The sequence below is a fragment of the Myotis daubentonii genome, chromosome 9 (assembly GCF_963259705.1).
Source record: "Myotis daubentonii chromosome 9, mMyoDau2.1, whole genome shotgun sequence".
Taxonomy (NCBI): domain Eukaryota; kingdom Metazoa; phylum Chordata; class Mammalia; order Chiroptera; family Vespertilionidae; genus Myotis; species Myotis daubentonii.
Window position 1 is genome coordinate 48,446,356 of NC_081848.1, and position 18,080 is coordinate 48,464,435.

The 18,080-nt window shown below is 45.5% G+C and overlaps 1 protein-coding gene across 4 annotated transcripts in view; it reads right to left on the reverse strand.

Annotated features, from left to right (window-relative positions):
• SCUBE2 (signal peptide, CUB domain and EGF like domain containing 2) overlaps nucleotides 1-18,080 on the reverse strand; it is a 68,546-nt gene that overhangs the window by 25,189 nt on the left and 25,277 nt on the right. For 2 of the 4 annotated variants that reach the window (XM_059708837.1, XM_059708839.1), the window contains 9 exons: nucleotides 14,306-14,422; nucleotides 13,244-13,366; nucleotides 10,887-11,003; nucleotides 9,276-9,398; nucleotides 8,726-8,842; nucleotides 8,400-8,486; nucleotides 6,631-6,735; nucleotides 3,831-3,986; nucleotides 3,265-3,471 (listed from right to left, as the gene is read on the reverse strand). In XM_059708837.1, coding sequence (XP_059564820.1) covers nucleotides 3,265-3,471; nucleotides 3,831-3,986; nucleotides 6,631-6,735; nucleotides 8,400-8,486; nucleotides 8,726-8,842; nucleotides 9,276-9,398; nucleotides 10,887-11,003; nucleotides 13,244-13,366; nucleotides 14,306-14,422 — 1,152 coding nt within the window. The remainder of the gene's footprint in view (nucleotides 1-3,264; nucleotides 3,472-3,830; nucleotides 3,987-6,630; nucleotides 6,736-8,399; nucleotides 8,487-8,725; nucleotides 8,843-9,275; nucleotides 9,399-10,886; nucleotides 11,004-13,243; nucleotides 13,367-14,305; nucleotides 14,423-18,080) is intronic. The other 2 variants (XM_059708838.1, XM_059708841.1) reach the window with 2 other exon arrangements.

Below are 18,080 nucleotides of genomic sequence, written 5' to 3' on the forward strand. Positions count from 1 at the left end.
ATATGAGAGGCAACCAATCAATGTTTCTCTCTCCCTCTCCTTTCCTTTCTCTCTAAAATCAGTAGAAACATATCCTCAGGTAAGGGAAGGAAGGAAGGGAGGGAGGGAGGAAGGAAGGGAGGGAGGGGGGGAGGGAGGGAGGAGTTAGCTCCTCTATTAGCATGGAAAGATATAGTGATCTACTCTAGTTAAAAACAGCACATAGCGCTATTCAAATTACACTAATATATTTTTAAATGTTTTTTTCACACTACACCTATATTCTATTTTCAACAGAGCGGCCAAAGTTGCCGTTTAAGACGTAAGTCAGAACTCTGTGACTCCTCTGCTCAAAGCCCTTCATCGGCTTCACTTTTCAGATTCAAAGTCCGTGGTCCTCACCACCATTCATTCCCCGGGTGACCTGCTCTTCTTCCTTCTCCCCTCCCTCAGCCCTCATCAAGCTGGCCTTCCTTCAAATGCCTCAGGGTTTGTGTATTTGCTGGTCCCTTTGCCTGGTACTTCTCCTAGATATCCCCATAGCTTGCTTCCTCCGTCCTTCACATCTCTGCCCAAGTGACATTTTGCAAGACCCTAGTCTACATGTTGGAGAGTATGCGCCTCCTCACTCCTCCCCCATGTCCTGGCTCTTTCTATTACAGTTCACCACTTCCTGTTCTTCATACCCTTTCCACCATCTGCTCCATGTGTATTTCCTTGTTTATTGGATGGTGGCCTACCTCTGGCATCGGACACTCTGTGAGGGCTGAGATGTTTGCTCTTTTGTTTCATTACTGGATTCTTAGCACCTGCCACAGTACCTGACATACATTAGGTGCTCCATAAATATTTATTGAATAAGTAAATAAAATTTCATTTTTATATGTTCATAAAAATACACAGTAAGTTTTCCCCCATGATTGCCTCTGGGGAGTGGGATTGGGAGCTGAGGCGAGAACTTTCACCTTTATACAATTCTGTAGCATTTGAAACATGCACTATTTCAGTAATTAAAAACTAAATTAAAAATGTTTTAAAAGAAAACATAATGGGTCCATCTCTCCTTCCAGGTGATTCAAAACACTTTTTTGAACTCTCTTCTGAAGATGCTGAAAATAATTTCCAACAAGAACTACCTTAGGCTTGTCTCTATGGTATGTACCATCCTTAGTTCAGAAAATACCAGTAATCCTGGTGCTTACAAAGTTCTAACACCATCAAATAGAACAGAATTAAGAGACGGACACACACACAAACACACACACACACACACACACACACACACACACACACACACTGTGGCTTGCTTGTGCCATGAGTCTACCGGGTAAAAAGCCTTTCTAATCACACACCCAACAGCTCTTTGCACCAATTTCCTTCCTCCAGCAGGAGGAAGAATTTTCACTAGTAATTCTTTGTGCTGTTTCCTCTAAATCTTCAACATTGCTGCTGACAAGGTGAACCTGGTTTGGTCCCATGAGGGCTACAAAACCCATCCATTGCTAGAGGGAGCTCTTGAGACAAGATACATTGCCTCCTTGAGCAACGAATCCAACCTAACTTAGCATGACCCGCATCTCAGGACACATTCACACACCTACACCAGCTACATACACCCCATGCCGAGTGTCTTTCACAAGCGGTCATGGCCATGAGGCCTCTGTTTAAGCAACTCCTGATCTTCATGCTGAGCCTTTACCCCCAGATGCACACTCCTGGGAGTGTTGGTAAAACTCTCACTGGGAGCTGGTCCACAGGCCCCTGGCACTAGTTTTCCCTGAATTGTTAACCGGCCACAGAGGCTCCTGGCGAGCCTACCAGGCCTCTCCCTAACAGGTGGCAAATGGAGAAAAGAGGGGGGATTTCGCTCTGAGGGACCAGGAGGAGGCCCAGACTGACCATCCCTGAAAGTTTCTGAAACTCACCCTGGAAAGTAGGGCAGCAACAGCCAACTCTCATCACCATTTTGGTACAGAAACTGGAACTTTCGAATTTTAAATGAGAGCAAGCCAACCAGCTGTGTTATTTTTTCTTTCTTTTTTTTCTTTTTAAGAGAGTCAGCTGGAATAAAAGTCAAGACTATTTGAGAACCAGACTCTGGTGGACAGTTACACTTGATTTTATACATGATACTTACTATGTTTTGGTAAAGCAACAGATTTGGGCTGTGGGGCTATTGCTGACAATTCTCCTGAATGAGTACCTGGGAGTGTAGCTTTGCTTCTTCGGAAACACGGATTTATTACTCCTCAGCTCACGCTCCATTTCTAGAGACTTGTGATTCTAATGACACTTCAGACAGGACATCAGTTTATTCTGGGAGGGTCCGGCTTTGGGGTCGGCCCATCCATGTGATCTTGAGCAAGAGAACTTTGCCCTCTGAGCTCCAGTTTGTGTATCTGTTAGGTGAAGGTAATACCTACCCAGTAAGATTTCTAATAGGATTAAATACGATAGTGCAGCACAGTGCTTAGACACAGCGTTGTACTTGAGACAGGTGAGAACTCAATACATCATTACCATAAATTGTTACTATAAAGTGAGACTCCCAATGTTCTCCATCTAAGACTTTTCAGCTAGAATCTCCCATAACTGCCCAGCACAGTTTCTCAAAACAAACAAATCTCAAGACCAACCACTCTAGAACCTCTTGCCCAGGTTCCTCTTGCCTGGAACTTCATCAGAGAATTGATGCTGCACAAATGCCAGATCTCAAATTTAATTCACATCACACACCAACATCCACGAGGCTGACACTATGAGGAACCTTGGGCTGCAGCTCAGGGATCTCACAAGGCAGCTGAGCAGCCACAGCCTTGCCTCTGCACAAACTGTGAACGGGAGATTGTGCGTTGCCACCATCAGCCGAGCCAGAGGTAAGAGGGGAGCTGTGACAGTGGAGAGTGCAGAAGGCTCGTGGTGCCTTATCCCTGCAGTCCTGCCCCAGCCGGGAGACCACAGTCATCTGAAGACCACTGTCCCTCAGACCGAAAAGGGCAGCACTCCCTCTTCTCATCAACCCTGCCTCTTTCCTTCTGTCCCTCAATTCAGCAAACCTCTATTAAGTGCCACCACAAGCCAGGCACCATGCCAGGTGCTGGGGAGCTCCCAGCCCAGCACACACGACAGCCACCACCATGTAGTTCCTAAAGGAGTGGACGGCCAGAGTGTCCTCCGGAGTGAGCGCAGACAGGGAAAGGGAGGGCCAGACTTTTGGTACCTTAGTGTTTGTGGAGCTGTAAACAGTTCTGTTAGCAAGAATGCGCTGGCCAACGGGCCACTCACCACATTGGTTTCCTACGTGGCTCTGGCCCACTCCACAGGCCTCTGCCCGGCGTTCAGACACTCTGGGGGACTTTCTAGCCACTTCGAGGTCCATGCCTGAGAGCTGGAGGTGGAACTGCTCTCTGTGGGCAGCCTTCCGGAGCGTGCGGATGGCTTTCCGGAGCCTCTTCTCTGTTCGCTTTACGATGCAGCTCAGGTCACAAGCAGCTGCAGAAACGAGAGGACAGCGGTAGGGAGGATGGCAGGCTGCAGTCTGTGAGGATGGGCAGGGCCCCCCAGTTCCCTGTGGTCAGAGTGGGGAGACCTGGACTGAGCACCTAGCAGGCTGGGCAGCATTCAGTACCAACAGAAATTTGTTGACCAAAATGGTAGCTTTGGGTTTTCATGAAGTGGATAAAATCATCAGGTTCCAAACCAATTCAGTTTAGTTTGGGGGTGAAAAAAAAACAGGAGATACTTCAGTGGTGGCACTACACCCCCCACCCAAGAGGAATGGAAAGTGAAAGGCGAAGGAATAAGGAGCAAGCTGTGAGAAGCCTGGCACCGTGGACCGTTTTCAAACCAACCTGTCACCTCCTTTTGGTTAGTTTCAAGCTCAAACTCAACAGTGATAAACACTTCCTTAGTGGCGCTTGGTCGGCCTGGGGCGCCCGGGACTCGCTTGCGGAAGCCGCATGTAAGGTGTGCGTAGCGGAAGCTCTCTTTTACTGAGCTGTGCTTCTCTGCATGAAGAAACAAAATCATCGGGAGCCAAATTCCGGCAAAGCACTCAGTCGAACATTCGCTAGAGCTCAGTAAACATTTCATTAAAACCACTCTCAAGGGACTAAATGATTAACTCCAGATGCCACGACGTTGAGAGCCCTCAGCTTGCAGCACGATGACATTCTGATGTTGAAGAGTCAGTATCGCCTCCTATGTAACTGAACGATTGAGCCCTTGAAAGTCATTCTCATGGATAAATGCTGGATGTTTTCGACTGACCGGCCACATACGTGGCAGGCAGGAGCCAGGGTCGCCTTGCACTCCTGAGCGCTGGTCTGCTAAAGGGCACTGGTGATCTCACAGTTGGTTTCCTTAAAGCTGGACTGTGATGTGCCAAGAAGGAGCTGAGACTTGAAATAAGGAATGAGCACAGGAGTGGAAAGCAGGAAACCGACTCCTGCTTTCAGGCAAACTGACCTTGAAGAAATTCCAACCCAAAGGGAAAGCTGGGACGCACATCAACAGTGATGTCTCATTTTGAAATAAGCAGGAGCGATAGATGGCACAAAGAGTCAACAGAACCAAACAGTACCGTGAAGGCTTCTAGGATGGGAATGAAATGTTGGGCAAAGCAGGGCTCTGCGGTCCCTGGGGCTGACTTTGGCCGTCACCCCCCCCCCCCCCCCCGCCGTGGCTTCCAGTGAATCTTTTAACGAATGATTGCTATTTTGTTTTTCTTGTTTTTTTAATATATATTTTTTATTGATTTTAGAGAAGAAGAGAGAGGGGGAGAGCGAGAGAAACATCAATGATGCTAGAGAAGCATTGACCGGCTGCCTCCTGCATGCCCCACACTGGGGTCCGCAACCTGAACGTGTGCCCTGACTGGGAATTGCACAGTGACCTCCTGATCAATGCTCAACCACTGAGCCATGTCAGCCGGGCTAACTAATGATTGTTAACCCGAATCAAAGAGCTGATCCACATATCATCCACGCAACTGAATTGTCTCTATTTTAAAACCTTGTTTTATTGAACTCACATATCATCTGCATCATATTCGTCTTTAACATTACAAGGGTGGTCAAAGCTCAGCCATTCACCAGGAGCCAAAGAAAGAAAAAGGCCAATTCAATTTGCCCTCTGTATATTTCCCCTAAGATCAATCTTACTTTTTCAAAAGGTTAACTTTAAATCTCTAAGTAAACAGATGTTCATTTCCCCCTTTCAATTTTCCCATATCGATTTTTTTTTAACTTTTTGTTTTGAAATAAGTTTAGAATTACAGGAAAGTTGCTAAGATAGTCCTGAGAGTTTTCATTTATTCTTCGCCAAGTTTCCCCTGAAGTTAACTAACTTCTTCCATTAACATGTACATTTAGCCCTAGCTGGTTTGGCTCAGTGGCTAGAGCTTCGGCCTGCAGTTCCAATCTGGTCAAGGCCACATGCCCGGGTTGTGGGCTCAATCCCCAGTCGGGGGTGTGCAGGAGGCAGTCCAATCAATGATTCTCTCTCATCATTGATGCTTCTGTCTCTTTCTCCCTCTTCCTTCCTCTCTGATATCAATAAAAATATATTTTAAAAGATTTTTAAAGCAAATGTACAATATCAAAACTAAGAAACTAACATTAGTACACCACCATTAAGTAATCTAATCTGCTCTGGCTGGTCCAAATCTGTTTTTCAATAATGTTTTTTTCTTCTAATCTAAAAGTATATATGCACACTGTGGAGAATTTGGAAAATGCAGACGAAAATAAAAATGAAATCACCCTTCATCCTCCCCACCCAGATATAACCAGTACAAGTGATATGCTGAGCGATTTTTTTCTACCTACCCTCTTTTTTGTTTACACAATCTGGGTTGTATTAGATATACAAAGTGTTACCCCCTTCCCTTTTCCATCTTACAACAAGAACATTTTCCTATGCCATTAAACATTCTCTGGAACATATAATTAATAGCTGCATAATCTTCCCTTAAATGGAGGTACCAAAACTTATCTTGGTCAGGTATTTAAAAAAGGCAGTCCAAAGTGCCTATAGTGAGCTGTATGTTTGTTTGTTTGCATGATTTATTTGAGGGTAGATTGCGGAAAGAAGCCTCCCTAACACTTGGATCCTGATTTTTGTCCCCTCTAAAATTATTTTTACGAAACAATCCTGGAAATGTGAGCTGGGGGGAAAGAGGAGGGTTGGGTCCTGCTCTTCTCAATAAGGCCAGTTGGACAGGATTTGCTCTGCTGAAGCCTCCAGAAACCAGATCCAGCAGGAAAGCTGGATATCACATCCTTGTTCATCAAAGATTCTCCTCTCTGAGCCAAACCTCTTTTCATTTCTTTGGCTTATATTTCAAGCAAACTTGAAGATCTGGAAAATTTAACCCAATATGATCGCAGCGTGCTAATGCATCTGAGAGCCCTGATCGATTCCTGCGAACTCACAGGTTTCCCCAGAGCTCCCCCACCTGTACCTCGCCAAGGAAGTGCTGAAGTCCAACCCCAGAACTACGCGGGATGCCAGGCTAGGCTCCTCTTCCTCCTGTGCAGAGAGGCCTTAGAGATCCTGAATTGTGGACCCCACCTGAAGGGCTCGAGCTGATTACGGGCCCCTTTCCCAACATGCAGGCAGGCTCCCTGCACTGACCATCTGATTCCATACCTGGTTGTGCTGGTCGCAGACCCTCGGGAAACAGCTCAGCCTTTTTCAAACTACACTTGCCTTCATTTAGCTTAAAGGTTACACTTGTCCTGATGGTGGCGACATCTTCAGAAAGAAACAAGTGAGAGAGGTTACCTTCAGAGGCAAAGGAATGGCAACACCGGCTGGGTAATGGAGAGCTACCTAGTGGCTGGGTCCCACCGCACGCTGCATACCCTGAGCCCCTCTCTTACCATGAGCCCTGGCACTGGGGCACCAGGAGCCTCCTAAGAACTACCACTCGTCCATCTGAGATGAATAAGGTGCTCAAATATAACAAAGGGAGAGCCCAAAACAACCTCAGCAGTGAGTTTAAAAAAAAAAAAAAAAGAGTTCATTTTTGTGCCTTCCCAAGAAAGAAGACCAAAATTCCCTAGTTCAAAAGTTGGACAAGGCTGCTGAAGAACACGGGGAAGGGCAGATTCTCCTAAAAGCAGCTGCTCTGGGAGGACAGGGCTGGGGCCACCAGTCCACACTGAATGCACTCACTACCCGTGGCTCGGATTTTCAGGATCTGGAGGCCCTCACTTGGAGAGCCTCATGTGCAGAATTCTCCTCTCCTCCCATGGTCAGTGTTAACCACATGTTGGGCTCTGGAGCCAATGACCAGGATTCAAACTCTAGCTCTTCAATTTGCGATGAGAACTTAATCTCCCTGGTTCTCAGTTTTCTCATCTATAAAATGGACATAATTATGATACCTACATTACCAGGCTGTTGTGAGGATTAAATGAGATAATACAAAAAAAAAAAAGTGTCGCTTACTATCTGATACAGAGTAAGCATTGTGAACTGTTTGCTTGCCCATCCTTGGAGTGGCCTAAATCTCCAAGTGACCATCACTGAAGGGTTTGGTGAAACACACCATGATGTCTGCTCTGGCTGCTCCAAAAGTTAGGCAAGAAGAACGGGAACGGATAAAGCTTAAGATTTTGGATTCAGATGGCCTGGTCGAAATCCTGGCTCCGCTTTCTTATCTGAGCCACTCTGGGTGCGTTATCTCACCTCTCTGAACCTCAGTTTCTTCATTTGGTTAATGAGAATAATAGTAAAATTGCCCTAGAGGGTTAAATCAGCTAATACATGTAATACAGTGGCTGGCATATTTTAACTATTTGATCAGTTGATGTGAGCTGTTAGTATCCTGCTCTGGGCTTTTAGCTTTGCTCTTATATATAATATGGACATCAAGAACCATTTCTTCATTCGGATGCTCTCATAACGTAATCACAGAGATGTCTAAATCTGGGAAAATGAAGCTGCCTAAAAGCTTTAAATTTCATTCTTTTGTTTTGACAAAGCAAAAAGGGTTTGGGGTCCTCTCTCTGGACAGAATTCTTGTTCCCCCTGTCATACCCATGTCTATCTTCACCAATGCCACGTGCCCCAGGCACACGTTCCCGCTGGGCCTTTGGGGTGCTCTGGGGTAGGGGAGTTTGGGAGACCTGAGTCTCCTGGTCCCAGAGCTCTGCAGGCCTCTGCCCAATATGATGACCCACCAGGGCTGAACACGGAGCCGCCCACCACACAGTGGACACAGTAAGTGTCTGCCACACGGTATGTCAGAGTGCAGGCACCAAGGCTACAGGCAAGAGCATCCTGTAACATGCTCACGGCCTCGAGGAGATAAAGAGAAAAGAAAACAAAGCCAACACCCAGGAACAGCACCCCAGAGTGAAGCCCACCGCACACAGTGAGCCCCAGAGAGGACACACAGATTCGGTAATTACCCCCGAAAGCAGAGTCATTTGATTTTTGCTGTTTGTTCCTGAGAGGAGGGGAAGTGCCGCAGGTGACAGAGTAGGCCTCTTGCAGTCCTAACAGACAGAAGGTGGATGATCAACATGTAAACAAGGTACAGTCTCACCTGATAGCCGCTAAAATCACCCCCACCCCCACTCCACACAGACCCCTAGAAAAACACCTAGCATGTGGGGTCTCGAAACATCGGCCTCCAGTGATTGGGGTTGTGGGGGAAGCCCTTTGAGGGCAGCTAACACCTAAAGGCCAGGAAGGCCTGGCCCTGGCATGAGGCCCTGCCCCAGGGACCACTCACCTGAAGAGAGGTGAATGCCAGAGTGACATCTGAGGAAGCACCTGTCTCCTCCGCCACTCTTACCGCAGTGCAGGGACACGTGGGGCGACACACTAGTGGGCAGGGCCCCCTTCACTTCTAGGCAGGACAAAATACAGACATTCACAGAAGCAGAAGGACACTTCCAGGTGTGACGAGGACGGCTGGGTCCCATGCAGCAAAAGCCCAAGAAAAGAAGGCAGAGCTGACACCCGGCATAGAACACAAGACACCGGGCACTGTTTCCCGCCAAGGGACAGGAGCTACTTGTATGCTATTTTTTTTTTCATGCAGAAAAGCAACCAGAAAAACAGAAGCGAGTATAAACCTACGCAGAAGCACAGAAGGCAACACCAAAGAGCCTGCAAAGTATCTCCTGTTTTTGAACTCTTTACGGAGTGGCTGCTGCAGCTGAGGGGAAAACAATTCCGGGGGGACGTCAGCAGCACTCCGGGTGTGGGTGCGAGCAGACGTGGGAGAGAGCAGCTGGGCCGGGGGAGCCCGCGGGCTGGCTGAGCCCTGGTGCCCTTACCCACACAGTCTTTGTTATTCCAGTGGAGCTTGTACGCAGAGTGGCACTGGCATCCGTAGCTGCCCTCCGTGTTCACGCAGACCTGCTCACAGCCTCCGTTGTTGATGCTGCACTCGTTGGTGTCTGGGGAACGAAGCACAGCGGCTCCTGCCACAGCAGCCCATCCCTGACCCGCTGCCGCTATCCTTCCCTTGAGGAAGGAGCAGGAGGGGGGTCGCATGGTTGAAACTCGCTAAAAAAAAAGGCAGGAGCCGACTGCCTTTAGGATGTGGACTTGGCACCAACTGACCCCACTCTCCACTCCCTGGATTTCCTGGCATGAGCCTCGTCAGGACAGTCTCAAGTTTCGTGTTTTTTTTTTTCTTTTGGTATAGCAAAGGTGGACATTTATTGAAGAACAAGTACAGACTCCCAGGTGGGCAAGGGGAAAGAATCTCACAGCACAGGGGGAAAGAGTCCCCTCAAGTTCCATTCTGGACCAAACCATTCCCTGATTAGGGAAACTCGGAAAGAGTCACACCCTCCCTTCAGATGCCCAAACTCAGATGCTGCACAGGCTTCCAAATTAAAACTCCACCATCCCCCTGAGCTACATACCAAGGGAGACAGACAACCAGGATTCCCTGACAGTTCATGGAGTGGAAGTATAGAGAAGGAAAATGAGCTGCACTCATCTCCATCAACCTGAGGCTGAGTCCAAGTCAGAGGCGGCTCTAAGTAAAACCCAGACACACATCGTATTCAAGGAACATGCCCATGGGATTTCTTGATGGACTAGAAGAGAAGGTTCTTAGTTGTGCCAAGAATGTATTGAAAAGGAGAAGAGAGATAACACTGTCTATAGCAAATCGCTACTACCCATTCTCCTTAAGCACAGGACACAAACATGGAGCAGGAAGTATTTAGGCCACTGCCCCCCAAATCCTCAGACCCTCAGGATCACCTTGGAAGCCCCAGATATTCTGAGTCAGAATCTGAATCTGTGTTCTCAAAGACTGCTGAACGAACCTGCCGACCAGGCGCGGAGTGGGAGTCATTTGGTGCCAAATCTGATCTATGCCATATTGTCTCCTTGACCATAAGGGCAAATGACATCGGGACCTGTTGCTACATGGGCACAGAGCAGAGAGATAGTCAGTGGTCCAGCTTCCAGCTCGAAGACCTGCTTAAAGAGCAGCTCAAAGGGCTTGATCAGGCTTTGCAGTCCGTTCCTATAGACTACAAAGCTGTGGAACTGCTGGTGGCCTGCCGAGCGACTTTACTATCTGCTGGGAAATTGCAATGGATAGGGTATCAGCTTCTGAGTGATTCTCCAGTCTCTGAATACAACCATATCAATAGTCAATAAAGAATTCACAGCTGAAGAGCTTAGCCCTTCTCTCTGCTCCATATCACACTTGAAGTGTTAAAAGGATAAATGCGGGTGGTGGGTGTCCATTAGCCGATGCTTCCCTTGAGTCGATTGATTCAATGCCACTTCACAGGGACTGGAATGTCCCTTTCATCCCCCAATGTAGGAAAATTGGCCCTCATCTGAGGACACTTTAGGAGTAAGCCCCGTTCCTCTACTGGCCCAGTCTCTGACTTCAAAGATGCTGGCATTCTGCTCACCTCCACAGTGGGTAAAGCCATAGAGGGTGTACCCTTTGTTGCAAGCACATGTGAATGTGCCAGGGTGGTTGATGCAGCTGTGGTCGCAGGTCCTATCCAAAGAGCATTCATCCACATCTGTAATTGGAAAGGGAGAGGGCACCTGAAACCAACTCTCAGGGATGCGTGACGAGAACACATTTATAATAACACCAGTTACTGGGGAAAACAACACTAACAGAATAAAACATTACCTATGAGTTCTCCCACTCGTGTTTTTTTAAAAAATGTGTTGAGCAGCCCACAGTAAGTATACTCCCTGCCAGGACCCTTCTTTCCAAATTCTGTTGCAAATTGCATTGCCTGAGAGCTCAATTGCTTCCTCTCACCCATGCTTATTCACGGGGCTGAGTAATTTATTGTTGTGTTACTAAACAGCAGTAATAATTCCAAAAGCTTGGGCAAATTAAAAGGAGAACACACTTGTGTTGAAGATAAATCTGGTTCCTCTCTTTCTGATCTTCCCAGAATGAGTCTTCTGCCACGGAAGGCCTGTTGATCCTGGGTTTTAATGCCCCCTGCGCTAAAAGAATACATTAATGCTAAGGTCCTCAGTCATTTCCTTATTGCAGACACTGAAATTTGGTGTTTAAGCGCCAAGCTGGATCCTCTTGAACAATCCCTTGGTTCAGTCCTGTGGGGCTCCTCCCATCCTGGTTCAGTGTGGAGGCATCCCTGGCTTCAGCTGAGGTCCTGAAAACTAGCCTCAAGACTGCATTTGTCAATGTAATCACCTCTTCTTTCCTGGTCTGGTCCCCACATCTTCCCTGTAGACTAGAATTTCAGAGCTCGCTTCCTCAGCTCTTTGCAGGGCTCTGACAGAGTTACGACTTGTGTCTCCAAATGGATAAACCAGGACCAGTGCAGAACTCGGTGGGAGCCAACTAGACCTTTGCTAGACCTCTTTTCAACACCAGATGTGCCACGAGAAACTATATTAATAAAAACACAAACATTTGGAAGGGCTAGAAGAATTAAAAAATGAAATAAAAAGGGCAAATTCTTGCAACACCTCTTCTTCCCTAGCTTTTCCCAGAAATCTTGGCAATTTCTTCAGTAAATTTATTCTGTGCAAATATTTGTTCTACCAAGACTGATCAGTGAAAAATGAGGAAAAGTCTGTTTCTTCCCATGTAATTGATGTCACTCTATGAATTCTGTTATTAACATCAGCCAGTTGTGGAGAAAGTAGACTCTTCCAGTAGCTGACTTTGGCTGCTCGTGACGGGCTTTCGCTTTGCCAAGAATAATGAGATCACTTTTCTAATTCCTTTTTAATGTGTTTACACAGCTTAAACGGTATTTCTTGCTCTATACATTATGAAACATTATGTAGAACAGCGAATTTGCGTTCCAAGCCAAATGGATGAAAACCACGCAGTTATGGTCTAGAATGAACCCTCTGAATTTAAAGGGGGTGCTTGAATTGCCTAAGGAAAAAAATCCAAGAAAGAAACCTAATTCACACGCTAAGGTTTAAAAAAAAGTAATGTAACATCTTTAGTATCTGAAGTGAAGTCAGATATCATATTCTGATTTTTATTTAAAATTCTGGGATTCCTAACAAAATTAAGTTAGGCCATTCTTATTTCCAGAAATGGAACAGGAATAAATGATAGCAAATCTTTTTGGAGAGCTTCTTCCTGAAAATATAAATGGTGCCCTCTACCCCAAAGAGCTTACCACCACCCCAAACAGTTACTGTCACCCAGAGAAGTTCCTTGCTGCACCCCTTATGTGGGAGGGATGCTTCTGAGAAGGGGTCAGCCATCCTCGCCCAGGACCCACCATCCTCTCCTCCACTCAATCCCCTCCCTTCCTCTCCCCAAGCACCAAAGGCTACAAACAAGGGCTACAAGGAAGAGACCAACTAGTTTATGGCCTTGATTATGGGTTAACCCCAAGATTCTGCTGGGAAAAAGGCATGTTAACGAAATCTACATATTTTCCCATCAAATGTTATAAAATACATAACATTAAAAGAAACTTTAAAAATGAGAAATTATTCATAACCTCAACACCTTAATACAACCATTTGCATTTTGTGATCCAATGCATCTCTAGCATCAGATTAAACCTCTGCTCTAATCACACCATGTAGGTTCTCTGGAGTATTCACTATCATTCACAGGTTAATTTCCAAAACATATCAGTGATTTCATTCTACCCAACAGATGAACTCAGCGAGGCACAGGTTGGAGATGGGATTAATGGCTCGGTTGAGAAGCCCGATGAGCCAGCCTCTGCCAGGGCGGGGTCTCGTCTTCTCCACTCCAACCAAGGGGCACTGCACAGCACAGCTATGTTTCAGCACATACCTTGGCAAGACTTCTCATCTGTTAATAATTTAAATCCCTTTTTGCAGCTGCAGTCAAAACTGCCCACGGTGTTTTTGCAGAAATGATCGCAACCTCCATTGCGGGTCTGGCACTCATCAATATCTGTAACAGGCAAGCATCGGCAAATCAGACAGCGATACCTGCCTCGTTTTCCACAAGTCCCTGAAGCACTACTGTGTGTGCTTCATGATTCTCTGAAACAAAAACAGACCCATAGAAGCACTTACGAATGTTCGCTGACGTTTTCAATCTCACACGTGTTTTCTGTTCTGGCTTAACCAATTGTGAAAGACAAGAACCTAGTCCCCTTGAGAACTGTGACTTACACTGCCCTTGACCAGCATTAGGAAACAATTGATGGGAAAGAACGGTGATGTCCTGTTGTACTATCATCCTTGCCCTGCTCTCTCAAGATAAGGTGGCTCCCTTTGGTATACTTTCCATTCCAGTTTAATCATTAAAGTTATAAGGAAATAGAACATTTGTTTTGGCAAATTACACACAATCAAATAGCCTTAATGCTTTTAAATGATTCCTGATACTCAAATAAATCTTATCTGAGTTTCATCTGGTAACTGGTTACCTACTGTTTATCATGTTGAAGCACTAAGCCTTTGTAGTCTTGCCCATGAAATACTAGTAGGTCATTGGGGTCTCTATTTATCAGTAAAAGTTAAAGGTACGGTTATTAATTAAGTTCTCTGGATAACAATCTTGGCTGTTATTTATATAACCTCTAGGCTGTTATTTATGATATGTTGATAGTATCTCCTATAAATGTTCCCTTGAACTTCTGCCTTTGTCTAATAAGGCCACAGCCTGAAATGGATTGTGTGATACCTGTAGAAGCTGACCTTTTCAACAGTTAGTGTAATTAAGCTGGTTCTAATTAAGCTCACTCAATTATAACCTTCTACTAGCCAAGGAAGAATGGCTTGCATCAATATGAATTATAAGCAAATCTGGAGTCACTCCAGGAGGTGTGAGGGGAAGAGCTGCCTTTATCCCCACACATTAGCAACACGGAGAGGCACAGGCTACCTTTACAGGTCTTCCCATCCAACTGGAGAGTGAATCCAACGGGACAACTGCAGTGAACACCTGTCGAGGTATCCTTACAAGTGCGATCACAGCCTCCATTGTTAACAGCACACGTTTCTGACAAGGAGGTAAGAAAAAGGCAGTTAGCTTCCTAACGAAGTGCTAATACAGGTGAGAGGAAGAAGATATTAGTGCAGTACTAATATTTAACAAAGTTGCCCCGCTGATGTGGCTCAGTGGTTGAGCATTGACCTATGAACCAGGAGATCATGTTCAATTCCTGGTCAGGGCACATGCCAGGTTGCAGGCTCAATGCCCAGTGTGGGGTATGCAGGAGGCAGCCGATCAATGATTCTCTCTCATCATTGATGTTTCTATCTCTCTCTCCCTCTCCCTTCCTCTCTGAAATTAATAAAAATATATTTTTAAAAAGATTTAACAAAGTTCCTGAAAGCCAAGAAGCATGGTGGGGTGCTCACAGTTGTACCCTCACGTCTCTGCCACCTGCAGATGAGCTAGAAGGAGAGCGGGCGCAGTCCCCCCACTCGTCTACGTAAGTGGCGTCTCCCAAGGAAGCTTGGCAGGGCGGCCAGAGGGGTAAAGAAGCCTCTCCCCACCTGCTGAGCTTTTCCTCCCGCCGGCTCATTGGAGCCACGAAAGCTCCCTGTCGATCCACAGCCAGGGACCTGCTAAGTGTGACACATCTGGCAGGCTGGAGGTGAACACCGAACAGAGAGAAGGGGGCGTGTTCCTTCCTTAATCCTGAACTCTCTCTCCCTTCGAGGAATGGGCAAAACAAGAAAAGGTAAGCCTTGCCCACCCCAACCATTCCCTGGCCGCAGACCAATGGCTTCTTCCTTACAACTGTCCGTGAACTCAGATTAGAAGTTTACCTTTCCCTGTAAGGAAAAAGAGCTGTCAGAACCACATGCAAAATCAGCCCTAGTTGTTAACTCTCATCTATAGAGATGCAGGACAATAAGCAAAATGGCCTTGTCGTTCTGCATTTCATACAATTACTCTGAGTAACAGACAAATGCTCTTCAACATTCACTCAATTGTTAGCATCTAGTATCCAGAAATCTGGTTTTACTTCCGTAGCTACCCCATTGGAGAGCCTAGGGGCACAAGCTTAGCTCTAAGTAAATATGACAGACAGGACATATATGTTTACATGCTTCTTCTCAAAACCTCACTAAAGTGATTTTTAAAGTACAGATCCTTAAGGCAAAGAAAATAGCAGAGACTAGGTGAAAGGTGTCAGATATTCTGGTGTCATGTCCGAGGAGGAGCAGTAATTGGTGTAGCAGAAAGCTAACCCCTAGTGGTCTGCAGAGGGGGTGCTAATGAGTGGTAAGCTCATGTGAACTACTGAAGCCCAGAAGGCTCAGGAATTGGAGGTAACAAGTTACTCTAGAGCAGCGGTTCTCAGCCTGTGGGTCGGGACCCCTTTGGGGGTCGAACCACCCTTTCCTTTCACAGGGGTCGCCTAAGACCATCGGAAAACACATATATAATTACATATTGTTTTGTGGTTAATCACTATGCTTAAATTATGTTCAATTTGTAACAATGAAATTGGGGGTCACCACAACATGAGGAACTGTATTAAAGGGTCGCGGCATTAGGAAGGTTGAGAACCACTGCTCTAGGGGCAGAGGTGAGGATGGAAGACTGATTGAGAATCTATATAACAAACAGATAAACCCCAAGATTCCCTCCTAAGTTCCACAGTCAGATGACTACCCTCTCCTTATTGGGCCACATCAGAGACATTTATTCTGGAGAAGTGGGACCAGAGAAGAACTGGACTCAAGGGCACCAGGAATAGCAGAGGGGAGGAGGAGATACTGTCAGTGAAAGTCTATACCAACAAAGAGAAATGGCAAATTCTCCCACTGGCAGTCAAGCCTATGTCCCCTCAGCAGGAGATTGAAAGGTTCCTCTCCATAATCAACCAAGGACCTTGTATGCATATATGCATGGCCCACAGACACAGACAATGGGGTAGTTGTAACTCCTGTATTGATCCACTAATTTTCTTCTCTTTTCTCTTCTTTACATTTTTGTTCTACTTTCTAGGAAATTTTTCTTTTCTTTTCTTCCCAGGGGCTGGGGGGGAGGGCGGGGGGGAGTCGGGCTGGAGGGGGTCAATGGGGAAAATAAGTAAGTAAGTAAGTAAATAAATAAATAAAATTGAGAGCTAAAAAAAAAAAAAGAAACAAAGAAAGATTCCTCTTCAGATAAACTGACCTACCCAAGTGAAAACAGCTATAGATACTGGCACTTGAGGATCTCCAAATGAAATGGCTAAGACACTGCCCAGTCACTCAAGCATAAAGTCCACCAGCTGACAATATCCAACTGGCTTTTAGTATTTCACTATTAAATATGAAAGTCAGCCGACAGTCATGAGGCATTTCAGAAAAGTCTTTAATATGAAATAAATACACCAAGTCAAACAAACAGGGAACTTGGAGGAAACAAAGATAATACAGAAAACAAAAGAGAAGTTCTAAAAAATATATCTTATCATTTATTTCCTTAGAGAGATCAGAAGAGCATCCATGAAATAAGAACAGGTTCCTACAACAAAAGACCAAAGTAGAAATTTAAAAAGAATCCTATAAAAGGATTAGGGGGAGAAGGGGTGGGAAGAAAAGAAAAGAAAAACTTCCTAGAAAGTAGAACAAAAATGTAAAGAAGAGAAAAGAGAAGAAAATTAGAGGATCAATACAGGAGTTACAACAGCCAGCTAATAGGCATTCCAGAGAGAAAGAACAGAGAACATGGAATGAAGAAAATTATTAAAGAAAAAATTATGAGAAAACTCAGAACCAAAGGACTTGGATGTCCATATTAAAAAAGCCAACTGAGTGCTCAGCATAAGAGGAGGGAAAAGTCCCACAGCGAGGGGCATGATTGTGAAATTTCAGATCCCTGCGGGCAAGGAGACGACCCGAAAAACATCTGGAGAGAAGCTTTCATAGGTTCCATAGAAAGGATGAAGAGTAAAAACGACTTTAGACTTTTTGAAACAACACTGAATGCTTAAAAACAGTAGAGAGCTATTCCAAACTCCGATGGAATATTCTTTCCAGCTGAATTCTATACTGAGCCAAAGCTTCAGTGAAATGTGGAAGTGGAATATAGAGGCATTTCCAGGCATGCAAAGTGTTAAAATATCTATGTTTACCCATGGAGTGAAGGGAATGCCAGGCTGGTGCAAAGGGGAAGCCCAGACGAGCGCGTGCAGCCGGCCCAGAGGGTCAGGTCCCCCTAGAGCAGGTGGCAGCCTCAGAAGATACTTTTTAAACAGAAAACAGAACCGGTAAGTTAACTGCTGTATTGACTTTAACACATTGAAAAGCGTTTCAGAGCTCTGCCAGAAATGTGTAAGAGAACTGGTAAGAAGTACTTAGAAAATGAAGCTGACAAGAAAATACAGTCATAGCACATTGTGTGACTCCTGGGTAAATCATATTTAGATATTCATAGTCTTATGATGTAAACACACAATACTGATTTAAACTGTGATAAAACCATGTTAAGGGTATGAGGGAGAGAGAGACAAAGAGTGGGAGTTAGGGGATGGGGCAGAAGACAATGAAAATTTAGTGTTCTGTAACAGGAAGTCAAAAGCTAATATCTAAAATTGACCCATCAAGACATAACTGTAAAATATCTCAATAAAACTAGAAAAAAAAAGAAATAACTGTATAGACTTCACTTTTCAGAAATATGGGGAAGGGGGGTCAGGAGAAGAAATAACTAG